At 39.1% G+C, this 13,858-nt stretch overlaps 1 protein-coding gene across 3 annotated transcripts in view; it reads left to right on the top strand.

The window, feature by feature from the left end:
- The first annotated feature begins 1,301 nt into the window (after nucleotides 1–1,301).
- The window catches only part of tafa5a (TAFA chemokine like family member 5a), a 200,747-nt gene continuing 188,190 nt past the window's right edge, over nucleotides 1,302–13,858 (top strand). The window contains exons 1-2 of one of the 3 annotated variants that reach the window (XR_007042174.1): nucleotides 1,315–1,593; nucleotides 1,971–2,105. Coding sequence is in view for 1 of the 3 variants with exons in the window: in XM_047390459.1 (XP_047246415.1) it covers nucleotides 1,994–2,105 (112 nt within the window). In the remaining 2 variants the exon portion in view is untranslated. Of the gene's footprint in view, nucleotides 2,106–13,858 lie in introns of all 3 variants that reach the window. The other 2 variants (XM_047390459.1, XR_007042175.1) reach the window with 2 other exon arrangements.

The raw sequence follows: 13,858 nt of genomic DNA on the forward strand, positions 1-13,858 counted from the left end.
GTGGGGAAGACTGCTGACTAGACAGATATCCAGAAGATGGTTGACACCCTCCACCTGCAGGGTAAGCCACAACAGTTTATTGCTAAAGAAGCTGGTTGTTCAGAGGTCTGTGTACACACATATTCATAGACAATTGAGTAGAAGGAAAAGGTGTGGTAGGAGAAGGTGCACCAACAACAGCGATAACCTCAGCATTCACAGGATTTTCAAGCAACAGTAATTTAAGAATTTGGGTGAGCTTCACAAGGAGTTGACTGCAGCACCTTTTTGTGCCCTTACTATTTGAACTTAATTTTAGCTGTATTAAAGGCACGACCCATATCACATCGGTTCTTAAATCACGGCACCGGCTCCCTGTTTATCAAAGATTAGATTTTAAAATCTGCTATTGGTCTATAAAGCACTAAATGGTTAGGGCCAAAATACTTTTCCTAAGTTGCTTGTCTAGTATGAACCATGCAGAAGGAGGGGTATTACTACCACTATGAGCTTCTCTTGGTCACAGCCAGAGGTTAATCAAGGCTGCATTTTATTTCACATGCAAAGGATGTACCATATAAGACATAGAGGGGTTGGGTAAACTTGGGATATTGTTTTATAGCCTGACCGTTAAACTTCTTCTCTAATAGTGCCTCATAAAGCAGTTGTATTGAGATTAAAAAACACCCAGGCAGACTTCATTATGTGACTTCTAAAGCTCATCTATCATATCAAATAACACTGAAGTGTGTGTTTGTAACGGAAAAAACGTAGTTCATAGGGTATGATAATTTTGTAAGGCACTGCAGTATCGAATAGTATTTGTTGTAAACATGTTTCTCCCCCTAAATGTGCCTCTGTCACCTCCAAGTTGCACCCAGACTCGATTGGTTGGACTGAGTATCGATCCGTTTGGGACAATAATTGATTTAGTGTGTGCGGCTTCAATCAGCACTGGCAACACGATGGGTCTCGAAACAGCAATAAAATTCAATACAAATTGAAGTTATTTTCTAGAGAATATGTTTGAACTTTCAGTTACGTATCTGAAAGGATGCGAGTGAGTGAAGAGCTGAAATTGGCGTTATCTAATTAGATGTTCTCAATAAAACACAAGACGTTACTCAGACCTTACAGTTTTTCTAAATAATGATTCGAATCGACCGGCCACTTTTAAATGGTTCTTCACATTGATTTTGGCTGTAAACAGTATTGTATTGAAAATATGCGCACATTCGAGCTCAGTTCCGTATGACCGTATTTTACGCAGTTTTTATTTGGTATTGGCGTCTCAGCAACCGAGACTGTAGTGATATCTGCGGCTTTCTTGCTGACGTAATATTGAATGATCCGAATGTTTACTTTGAACACGATCACTTAGAGTCGCACATTGCGCTCTTTTCCTCTCCCACAGCCTCCGTCTCTCTACGCTTCCCTCCTTGTTTCCTACAGCTTTCACGGAATGATCTAAATCCATTCCAAGCCAAGACGGTTACCTTAAAGGAGTTTTTTTGACGGACAACCCTCTTGGGATTTGATTCTATTCAGTTTGATTATTTTTCCTGACCCGGTGTTTGAGCTGAGGTGGTGGAGAACCGTGGAAAGATACTACAGGTGAATTGCGCTTTCACGACGCTGCGGTAGAGATGATTGAACAGTTTACGGGTTACACGAGTGCAGTCTGTGCCTAATTAGACAGCAACCGAGTTTTTCTGGCACTTTGTGATAACTGAAGCGGACCAAGTTAGGGTTTTGAACGTATCAAAAGAAAAAAAAAAAAATCTCCACTGGGTTTCCTAAAGGATGATATGACCTTTTCTTTTGCGCAGTGGTGGCTGCTTTCCTATCAGTTTGTTGGATTTTTGTCATGCCTTTTTGCAGGATTTCACACGGAGATATGAGCGCACAAAGAAATCGAGTTGGATTGTAAAAAGATAGAAAAAAAAAATCGTTTTAAAAATATCCTTGCTTTATATTTTTCTTCTCCAAAGCGGGGAGTGCTTTGTGGTAATCAATGGCTTCGGTACCGAGGTCGGCAAGGCGCAAAGATGCCACTCGATGGCCGAGGATGTCGTCAACTTTTTGGGTTGTGGTGCTCCTGACTGCGCTGTTGGTTCTCTACTGCGGTAAGTTCTCTCGCCGCTCATTTTTTTTTATTCGCTTGACCGCTACGCAGTGGGTGACTGTGTCATGTGGGAAGGTTTTCACATCGAAATCACGCCAACAATTCTGGCACTTAGCTACTCTCTGAATAGTGATTATTTGCTTCTGACCCGGTGTCAGTGCGACCAGTTATTCACTTATTGGGCTCCTTATTCTTACAATGCAGCCGTACATGTAAAGATCAGAGGGCACTTTTTGACCACAGGACTCCCACGAGTGGAAAATGTCACGCATTGTCTGCTGACTTGCAGCATATTTGAGAAAAAAGAAACATTGTGCGAGTTAGCGCCTAAACAAGTCTTTGAGGGTTCAAAAACGCACAGGGGAATAACATATGCACAGTGACGGTTCTTGTATGAACGGGCCCCTGGGCGAGCACCCTCTTCTACTGCTTACACAAGCCATGCAAACTCGCCAAAGAAGCTCATTCTGGAAAAATATATATACTTTTTAAAATTTGGAAGTTATAAGACACATTAAGAACTAAAATATAATGTTGCTCTGATCATGACTTGGATGGATGTATGGATGGATGGATGGATGGAACCTCTTGTTCAGTCTGCTGTATGTTGCAGAAAACTAACACTCCACATCACCTTGTTCCCAACCAATTCCCACAAATAAACATGGTGTTGTCAGCATTATGCTGTGGAGATGCTTTTTGTGTTTTAAAATGTAAAGATTATTTAATCAGTGCAGAACAATTAATTCCATGTTTGACCATTCTATACAGAGTGGTTTTGATTATCTCAGTCTGGGGTGTACCAGATATAAAAAGCATCAATGTTTTTGTTTCAAGTTTTTTTTAAGGAAAGCTATTCGATTAAATGTAGCTCTCTATTGACACTTTACAAGACAATTAAATACAGACATTTATAGTCAGATCAAACAAATATAATATGATGATAAGGACTTTAGAATACAGAATTTAATCACATACTTTACAGTTCTGTCCTAATTATAATAGTATGAAGTCAAATATTTATAAGTCCATAAATACAGTGGATAAAGTATTGAACACGTCACTATTTTTCTCACTAAATAAATTTCTAACGTTTCTATTGACATGAAATTCACACCAAATATCAGTAGAAACCCATGTAATCCACACAAACAAATGTTCCGTCTATGAATTAAGTTATGTGTAATCTGTCAATATTTAGTGAACATTTCAGCTGCTATGTGCTAATCCATATAATTTGGTTTAATAATAGCTAATAACCATTTAAAAATGTTTCTCAGTACCAAAGGACTGTAGAAGGTGGTACTAAGGGCAAAAGCTAAAAAAACCTTCACAAAGAAGTTTTACTGTTTCAAAATATATTAATGACAACTGTTACAGCTGCATTTCTAAACTTTTAAATATTCCATTAGACACATTTAGAGTCATAATACAGAAGTGGAAAAAAAAAAAACATTTCACCATGAACTAGCCACAGCGAGGCCCCCTTTAAAATTTTTTTTTACAAAAGGAGTCAAAGAGAGAATCAAAAGAGTTGTCCAAGAGCCAAGGAACACTCTAAGAGAGCTTCAGAAAAATAGATGGATACAGTTTTTCCTGTGAAAACTAGTAATACGCTCCACTGCAATGGCCTATATGCACACTCACTGCACAAGACTCCACTACTGAATAAAAAGCATGTTGAAGCTTATTTAAAGTTTGCTGCAGAATAAGTGGACAAGCCAGTGATATTCCGGGAGAATATACAGTAGTCTAGTTAGATGAGCTAAAAGCTGAACACTTTGGATGTTTTTGCACACACAATGTTTGGAGGAAGAATGTTTCTTCACATCACCCAAAAGTACCATGCCAACAGTGAAGGATGCAGGTGAGGACATTATGATGCGAGTTGTCCTTTAGCATATGGTGCTGGCAGACCTAAAACTGAAGAAAGGATGAATGGGGAAATGTATTAGAAGATTCTTAGTAAGAATGTTAAGATGAAACGAGTGTGAATTTCCAAGAAAGACAATTATTCCAAATACACAACCAAGGAAACTCTTAATTTGTTTGAGAGAAAGAAAGTAAAACTGTTAGAATGGCCTAGTCAATCATCTGACTTATATTCACTTGAAAATCTTTGGAAAGAACCAATGGTTACAGAGAGTTTGTGTTGAGACAGGCCAAAATCACACATGAATTAGTACGTTTCTGAGTGTATTTTTAATACTTATTTCCATTGTCATTCCTGTATTTTACATATAACTTCATTTTTGGACAAATATGAGATTATTTTTTGGAATACCTGGGTTGTTACCAAAATATGCTTTTTTTCAATAGTTTCATGTCAATAGAAACATTAGAAATATATTTACTATGAAAAACATTAACTTTATGTATTTTACATAAGGAAATTATTTTAAGTGTGTGCATGGCTGTTTGTGTGTTGCACTGCGATGGACTGGCGATCTGTCCAGGGTGTACCCTGCCTCTCGCCCATAGACTGCTGGAGATAGGCACCAGCTCCCCCGCGACCCAATATGGAATAAGCGGTAGAAAATGATTGACTCTATTGACTTGCATTTGTGGAAGAATCTTGTGAGGGCAGTTCACAAAAACATATCAGCTCAGTGACCTGTATCCTCCTATAAATCTCCTATAAATCTTTCACGGGTCTCATTATAACCCTTTACTGCATGAATTATGACAACCTCAAAATTTCTCGAGAGTTTATAATCCTCTTAATGGATGTTAATATGGACATGTTATGGTGGACATCAAGAATGTACACTTTAAAATATACATGTGACAAATTAAAAATTCTATTGCTGTTAAATTAATGTGGTCACAAATGTTACCCTTTTCTAATTTTACCTTGACTGCTCAGCCTGTGTTCCTGTCTCTGTCATCTGTCAGTGATAAGAAAGCTATTTACAACAACATCTTTAGGTTGGCAAGTCTTCACCTGGCTCAGCATCTTAAGCTCACTCAGCACGCACACCCTACTCATGCCCCTTTTCCACTGGCTCAATTCGGCCCTACGTACTTGAATGTACTCGACTTCACTTGGCTTGCTTTGCGAGTGTTTCCATCACTGTTTTTTCCAAAATGGTAGCTAGTTTTTTGGTCCTTGCTCCTGAGCAGATCCGACCGGGGCTGAACAGACTGCTTTTCACTGATTGGCCATGGGACAAGGGGAAACGAAAAGGTTTTAGCTGAGCTAGTGCAGGGAACAGTTAATGAAACTGATGAGCGGCTACAATAATATTAAAGACCACAGTGGCAGGAGCAGGTCAAACCGAAATATACTTTTTCTATTTACAAGTTATAAACCATGCCTGAAGGATGAAAGAAAAGAAAAGGGACACATCAGCTTTCTGAATTACCTGCAGGAGGAGCGCTGTATTTAATAACATCCTAAATCAGCTAATCACACATAAAATCTGCTGTTCAGACACAGAAACATCCCCCCCCCAACCCCAGAACCACTGACCATAATTATCACAGTGGATCACTTTATCATTTTATATATGAGAAAAACATATAGAAGCCATTCTTCCGTATGCAACATTAGAAACTTCATTAGTTATTAGATTATTTGCTTTTATTTTTTATTTAATTATTTTTATCTTTTATTGTTTCACGCAGATTACTTTAATGTGACAATGTCACACAGTTAATAGCAGCACAGCGTAATGCACTGATGCCTGGAGGCGGAGCTTCAGCCGCCATAGCTTCAGTGGGAATGTGAAAACACAACTGGTACCATACCGAGTTGTTTTCTGAAAATGTTTGTGGGTGGACTTACTTACTATCCAGTGCCTGGTCATGCAAATAAGTAACAGAATAATCTTTGGAGGATTTGTGGTTTTCCCAGGGTTGTGTAATCCTGGGTGGCGAGCCATATGACCCATATCACAGATGCCGCTGACCATGCATCAATTCACGGAAAATAGTTTCTAAAAATCTGAACTTATAACACCAGGTTCTCTGTCTAAAAAATGGCATATTTCTGAATGAGCCCCATTTAGCTGGACAGACTGTACACTGGACACATATTTCAACTAGGCCTGAGGATACCATTATTCGGCAAATGTATGCAGACACTGACTTCCACTAACACTTCTCCGTTAGGCTACTTCTCTGGCACCCTTACACCTTCCTATCTCTCCCTCCTGCCTGCTTCCCCTATCTGTCTCAAACTGCACTGCATGTGACTCACTTTTGAGCAGAAATCCAGCTGGCACACGTCCCCTCAGTCTGCTACATGTGAGAAAGAGACACAGAGAGAGAGATAATCCATGTATCTATCTATCTACTGGTGTTAAAAATGGAAAAAAATACAAGTAAACACTTTTAAATGACAAATTTATTTGAAAGCATTCACGCAGAAGAAAAAAAACAATAGACATATTCAAAAGAACTCTGATCAATTACGTGTCCTTCTGTGATGTCATCAGACGTGTGTATGAAAACTTGTTTTCAGGAGAGTAGAATTTATGTTGATTAAATATGATTTACAATTAAATATCCAAGTACCGTATTTTCTCGACTATAAGCTGCTACTTTTTTTCCCATGCTTTGAACCATGCGGCTTATAATGAGGTGCGGCTTTTCTGTGGATTTTTCTTCACCCGCCAGGGGGCGCTTTTGCGGAAAGTGAAAAAAATGAGACAGGTGGGAAATCAAAATTGGAAATCAAAGAAGAAGAAAGCACCAATTTTCATTTAGCACATGCAAGCTGCAGGCATGACAGAGATTTTTTTTCAAACCCGTACCCACTCATCATGGAAACCACACGAAGAAGTTCATATGATGCTGCATTTAAGTTGAAGGCCACCGATCTGGCAGTACAGGAAGGAAATAGACCTGATTTGTTTGATCAGCACTTTCACTTTTATGCTACAGTTACCATTCAGAAGCTAATTAGTTCAGTTATGTTCAGTTAAACTATGTAATCAGATCAGTTGATATCAGTGGCTTTTAGCCCGTGCGGCTTATTTATGTACATTTCTTTTTTAAACTGGGTGCGGCTTATATTGAGGTGCGCTCTATAGTCGAGAAAATACGGTAAATTAAAAAACTAATTCCACACTTTTGTTTTATAGTCAATTAATTACATGTAAAATTAATTTGATTTAGCTGAGAGTCTGGATAGTAGCTGCTGTTTTCTTTTCCTACTTAGAGTGGGCAGATGATTGAGTTCACTTTGCAGACACATGAGCTTCAGGTTAATCAGTGGAGAGGATGCTGGATTATGAGAAGCAAAGCATTGAGATAAGAGGAAGGAGGTTGTCTCTCTTCCTCTTTTGCGGTGCCTTTAGCCATGTCAATTGATCTTGTGTTTGTGTCCAATCTATAGAGCCTGAATGTTTGTTGCAGTCAGCCCTCCTTGAGCCCCTCTGTGCAAGACCCTCAACCTTTTACCTAGCAACACCTTACTTCTTCTGGACCCCAATAATCAGCTGTAGTGACTCAACACCTGCTACAGCTTCTCTAAAGCTTTATTGATCAATTTAAATAGAAGAATGAAACAACATATTTCATGTTTAGGGGGCAGTATTTACACTTTAAAATTCTTTCTCCCTCTTTGTTGCTCTCTAAGCCTTTCTATCCCAAAGCAAACTCTTTCTTCAATATCTTTGTTGATCTTCATCTATATTTTTTTCAGCCATTTGATTTGCTTCCATACCTTTCAGCTGGTTTCATTTTCTTTCAGTTCCTCTGTTTTCCATTTATTTTATATTTAGTCTCTACGCTCAGCTGACCACTGCCCAACCTGAGGTGAATATGTTACTCTGACTGAGGTCTCTGGTCTGTCAAAATCTACCTTTCTCTCAGTAGCTCAATTTCTCTCTTTGTCTCTTTTCACTATATTTATGGAGCTGCAGCTTATTACTTTTCATATAAAGTCCTGTTAATAGCAACAACTGAACTTTAATTTAAAAAAAATAGGGGAGCAGTAAAATTGCTGTATTTTTGTTGAAAAAAAATAATTTGAACAATTCTCAATCAACTCAATTACATTTTTCTTTTTTTGATCACCTTATTATTACATTATAAAATCTTCAAAATTGTGCAAATATGGAAAAGATTACCCTACCATGCTATATTAACCACAATCTATATTTGAATTGCAGTCAACACTTTTATATTTAATCCTTAAATGTATGCACAGTGTCAGTAAATTAAAGTGATTCAAGCTAATTGAAATGCTATGCCTGTGCATCAAATGTATTTTTACTTTTCAGACTGCTTTATCATTTCAGCAGTTTTTTTTTAGCAAATAATGACAGTGTGAAGGTAATATATTCTTATACCTTTATTCCTTTATTCTATATACCTTTATTCTTATATTCTAGGTTCTTCAAAGTACCCACCTTTTGCATTGATTACTGCTCTGCATACTCTTGGCATTCTGTTGATGAGCTTCAAGAGGTAGTCACCTGATATGGGTTTCACTTCACAGGTGTGCCCTGTCAGGTTTAATAAGTGGGATTTCAAACCTTATAAATGGGGTTGGGACCCTCAATTGTGTTGTGCAGGAGGTGGATACAGTACACAGATGATAGTCCTACTGAATAGACTGTTAGAATTTGTATTATGGCAAGAAAAAAGCATCTAAGTAAAGAAAAACGAGTGGCCATCATTACTTTAAGAAATGAAGGTCAGTCAGTCCGAACAATTGGGAAAACTTTGAAAGTGTCCCCAAGTGCAGTCGCAAAAACCATCAAGCGCTACAAAGAAACTGGCTCACATGAGGACCGCCCCAGGAAAGGAAGACCAAGAGTCACCTCTGCTGCGGACGATAAGTTCATAAGTTCATCCGAGTCACCAGCCTCAGAAATCGCAGGTTAACAGCAGCTCAGATTAGAGAATAGGTCAATGGCACACAGAGTTCTAGCAGCAGACACATCTCTAGAACAACTGTTAAGAGGAGACTGTGTGAATCAAGCCTTCATGGTAAAATAGCGGCTAGGAAATCCCTGCTGAGGACAGGCAACAAGCAGAAGAGACTTGTTTGGGCTAAAGAACACAAGGAATGGACATTAGACCAGTGGAAATCTGTGCTTTGGTCTGATGAGTCCAAGTTTGAGATCTTTGTCTTTGTGCGGCGCAGAAGAGGTGAACGGATGGACTCTACATGCCTGGTTCCCACCGTGAAGCATGGAGGAGGAGGTGTGATGGTGTGGGGGTGCTTTGCTGGTGACACTGTTGGGGATTTATTCAAATTTGAAGGCATACTGAACCAGCATGGTTACCACACATCTTGCAGCGGCATGCTATTCCATCCGGTTTGAGTTTAGTTGGACCATCATTTATTTTTCAAAAGGACAATGACCCCAAACACACCTCCAGGCTGTGTAAGAGCTATTTGACTAAGAAGGAGAGTGATGGGATGCTGCGCCAGATGACCTGGCCTCCACAGTCACCGGACCTGAACCCAATCGAGATGGTTTGGGGTGAGCTGGACCGCAGAGTGAAGGCAAAGTATGGGGTAAGAACGCTGTCAAAAACAATGTGTATGTAAAGACGGAAATGTGTGCATATTAGTCAATAGTTGTGCATAAGTAAAATACAAAAGAGGTATTGTATATTTTCTCTGTAAGAATACAAAATAAAATGTTACAGCTTCAAGAACTTACAAACACAAAGTTCAAGTTTACAGTTGTGATTTATTCTTTATGAATACAATATGCTATAACAGTTTGTGAATACGATTTCTTTTCTTTGAGAATACGAATTTACATCAGCAACTTGGTGTCACGTCTTTTGGATTTTAGTTATGCACAACTATTGACTAATATGCACACATTTCCATCTTTACATACACATTGTTTTTGACAGCGTTCTTACCCCATACGAATGGGCCAACAAGTTCAAAGCATCTCTGGGAACTCCTTCAAGACTGTTGGAAAACCATTTCAGGTGACTACCTCTTGAAGCTCATCAACAGAATGAGTGTGCAGAGCAGTAATCAAAGCAAAAGGTGGCTACTTTGAAGAACCTAGAATATAAGACATATTTTCAGTTGTTTCACACTTTTTTGTTCAGTATATAATTCCACATGTGTTAATTCATAGTTTTGATGCCTTCAGTGTGAAGCTACAATATTCATAGTCATGAAAATAAAGACAACTCTTTGAATGAGAAGGTGTGTCCAAACTTTTGGTCTGTACTGTACGTAACAGCATCTCTAAAAATAAATTAACATAAATTTATTGACAACTAGGAATGAATGTATGTGTTCACAACACCTTTGTTTACCGGGCAGGTGGTGGTAGGTGTGTCGGGGCTAATTACAGATGCAAACATTTCAGTGCTATCTTCCACTGTGTGGCTTACAAATCCAATTATTATGGGACATCCCGAAGCACTAATGTAAAAAGAAAATCAATCTTTAAACATATTTCGCAATAAAATTAAAATTACATACCTTTCAAGCGGCGGAACTACATAATCCAGCTCATCATTGACCTTGTCAGGATAAATAAGCTCTTTGTCTTCAGATGAGAAATCCTCTGCACAGACTTCAGTACCACAGTCCATTGTAATTAGATCCAAATTTTCAGCGACGGTGTAGAGCTTTGTGCGGGAAGCCATTGTGTTTCAAAAACAAACACTCAAACACACGAAATGATAACCACAGCGCATAAACAGCCAGAGGTAGGAAGGTCCAGTGCGTAACAGCTGTACCGACTGCTCCATGTGGTACAGCGTACTGAGTGTTTATACTAACAACCTGCATTACGCACGCCAATAACTCGAGTGTATATTGGCCAAATTGCTCAATTGACCCCTCCTTTTCATCCTTAGAGCCAGTAGAATAAAGTTATCTACACATCTTTCATGTCAATCCCACCAATCAGGAACCAGAGGCCGAGACTTCAGGTGAATCCATTTTGTAGAGTGCGTTTACTTCCTGCATTTTTGTGATTCAACTGCTTGTAGTTTTGACTGTGTTTGGTGTTCGTAGATGTGGTTTATATCAGCTTTTAGCCAAGAGACCGATGTTTCAGAGGATACCACACGTCTATGTTTCAGCAAGGGATGTTTGAGCGATAAACATAGAAAAAAAAAGAACCTGGAGCTTCCCCCATTTCCGGGGGGGTGGGGCTTAAGAGGTTAAAATTCTAATTATGACCAAGTGATATTTTAACATTTACTGATAAATATGCTTCTTAACTGCTAAACCAGAACATCAGAACAGACAAGAAAAACTATGGTCAAAATATCCAAAGTCTATAAAAATGAGAAAACACATCTAATACTAACTCTCAAGCCTGATGGTGGCAGCATTATCATGTGGGCTATTTTTTTTTTTTTTTTTTTTGCAAGCTATAGGTTGGACCATGATTGTTTTCCTGTCTTCCTGCAGCGAACCAGGTCGTAAACAGGACATTGATTCCATCACCATCAAATCTACAAAAGAATGACAGAAAAATTAAATAAAACTCACCTGAAACTGACTCAAAGGGTCTGGCTGTGTATTTGTTGAGCTGCAAATATGCAAACGTCAATGAGCTGAACCAAAAAAGACAGACAAATTATGAACTGAGGGACTATTAACATTATAAAAACAGTAGTATTCAAATAGTAGAAACTGAAAATGCTGCTGAATTCTGCTGAATCTTACCATACTTTTAAGTATTAAGTAAGTTTTTTAATGCATCACTATCATTTTGGATTGTTTTTTGGTAAACAGCAACATGACAACGTAAAGTGTCATGTTTTGTTTATATTTTGTTTAAATTCCATTTAGGTACAAATGAGCTAAAACATGACTTGCCTAATTAATTTTCTGCAACTGTTTTTGTTTTGTTTTTGGTCATTTTGATAGCATGGTGGTCTAGAAGACTAGACAAAAACTGTTAGAAATATAATTGCATGGCATTTGGTGGTGTTTAGCTATTGTATACAGGTCCTTCTCAAGAAATTAGCATATTGTGATAAAGTTCATTATTTTCCATAATGTCATGATGAAAATTTAACATTCATATATTTTAGATTCATTGCACACTAACTGAAATATTTCAGGTCTTTTATTGTCTTAATACGGATGATTTTGGCATACAGCTCATGAAAACCCAAAATTCCTATCTCACAAAATTAGCATATCATTAAAAGGGTCTCTAAACGAGCTATGAACCTAATCATCTGAATCAACGAGTTAACTCTAAACACCTGCAAAAGATTCCTGAGGCCTTTAAAACTCCCAGCCTAGTTCATCACTCAAAACCCCAATCATGGGTAAGACTGCCGACCTGACTGCTGTCCAGAAGGCCACTATTGACACCCTCAAGCAAGAGGAAGACACAGAAATAAATTTATGAACGAATAGGTTGTTCCCAGAGTGCTGTATCAAGGCACCTCAGTGGGAAGTCTGTGGGAAGGAAAAAGTGTGGCAGAAAACGCTGCACAACGAGAAGAGGTGACCTTGGGGGACCTGCGGAAGCAGTGGACTTAGTCTGGAGTAGAAACATCCAGAGCCACCGTGCACAGGCGTGTGCAGGAAATGGGCTACAGGTGCCGCATTCCCCAGGTCAAGCCACTTTTGAACCAGAAACAGCGGCAGAAGCGCCTGACCTGGGCTACAGAGAAGCAGCACTGGACTGTTGCTTAGTGGTCCAAAGTCCTTTTTTCGGATGAAAGCAAATTCTGCATGTCATTCGGAAATCAAGGTGCCAGAGTCTGGAGGAAGACTGGGGAGAAGGAAATGCCAAAATGCCAGAAGTCCAGTGTCAAGTACCCACAGTCAGTGATGGTCTGGGGTGCCGTGTCAGCTGCTGGTGTTGGTCCACTGTGTTTTATCAAGGGCAGGGTCAATGCAGCTAGCTATCAGGAGATTTTGGAGCACTTCATGCTTCCATCTGCTGAAAAGCTTTATGGAGATGAAGATTTCATTTTTCAGCACGACCTGGCACCTGCTCACAGTGCCAAAACCACTGGTAAATGGTTTACTGACCATGGTATCACTGTGCTCAATTGGCCTGCCAACTCTCCTGACCTGAACCCCATAGAAAATCTGTGGGATATTGTGAAGAGAACGTTGAGAGACTCAAGACCCAACACTCTGGATGAGCTAAAGGCCGCTATCGAAGCAACCTGGGCCTCCATAAGACCTCAGCAGTGCCACAGGCTGATTGCCTCCATGCCACGCTGCATTGAAGCAGTCATTTCTGCAAAAGGATTCCCGACCAAGTATTGAGTGCATAACTGTACATGATTATTTGAAGGTTGACGTTTTTTGTATTAAAAACACTTTTCTTTTATTGGTCGGATGAAATATGCTAATTTTGTGAGATAGGAATTTTGGGTTTTCATGAGCTGTATGCCAAAATCATCCGTATTAAGACAATAAAAGACCTGAAATATTTCAGTTAGTGTGCAATGGATGTAAAATATATGAATGTTAAATTTTCATCATGACATTATGGAAAATAATGAACTTCATCACAATATGCTAATTTTTTGAGAAGGACCTGTATACCATGGGTAATTTTTGCCTGCAGTAACGCAGTGTCGCCCAGCCATAGGGGGGATTGAAGAAATCTCTGTGATTACCACTATGAGTCATATGATGCCTGTCTCCTAGCATCAGCATCCAACTTAACATGATCTGCTGTCCTCATTGAGGCCCTTCTAAGAGGGAGAGACTAAATAGAGTAGAGGGGAAAGACTGAGGGGATAAGAAAGAGGCAGGAGGAGGCGGTGAGACTGGATATCCACATTTGAGTCTAGATGGATGCACTAAAAAAAAAGTTGAGGTATGAT

Source organism: Girardinichthys multiradiatus, chromosome 17, assembly GCF_021462225.1.
Source record: "Girardinichthys multiradiatus isolate DD_20200921_A chromosome 17, DD_fGirMul_XY1, whole genome shotgun sequence".
Taxonomy (NCBI): Eukaryota; Metazoa; Chordata; class Actinopteri; order Cyprinodontiformes; family Goodeidae; genus Girardinichthys; species Girardinichthys multiradiatus.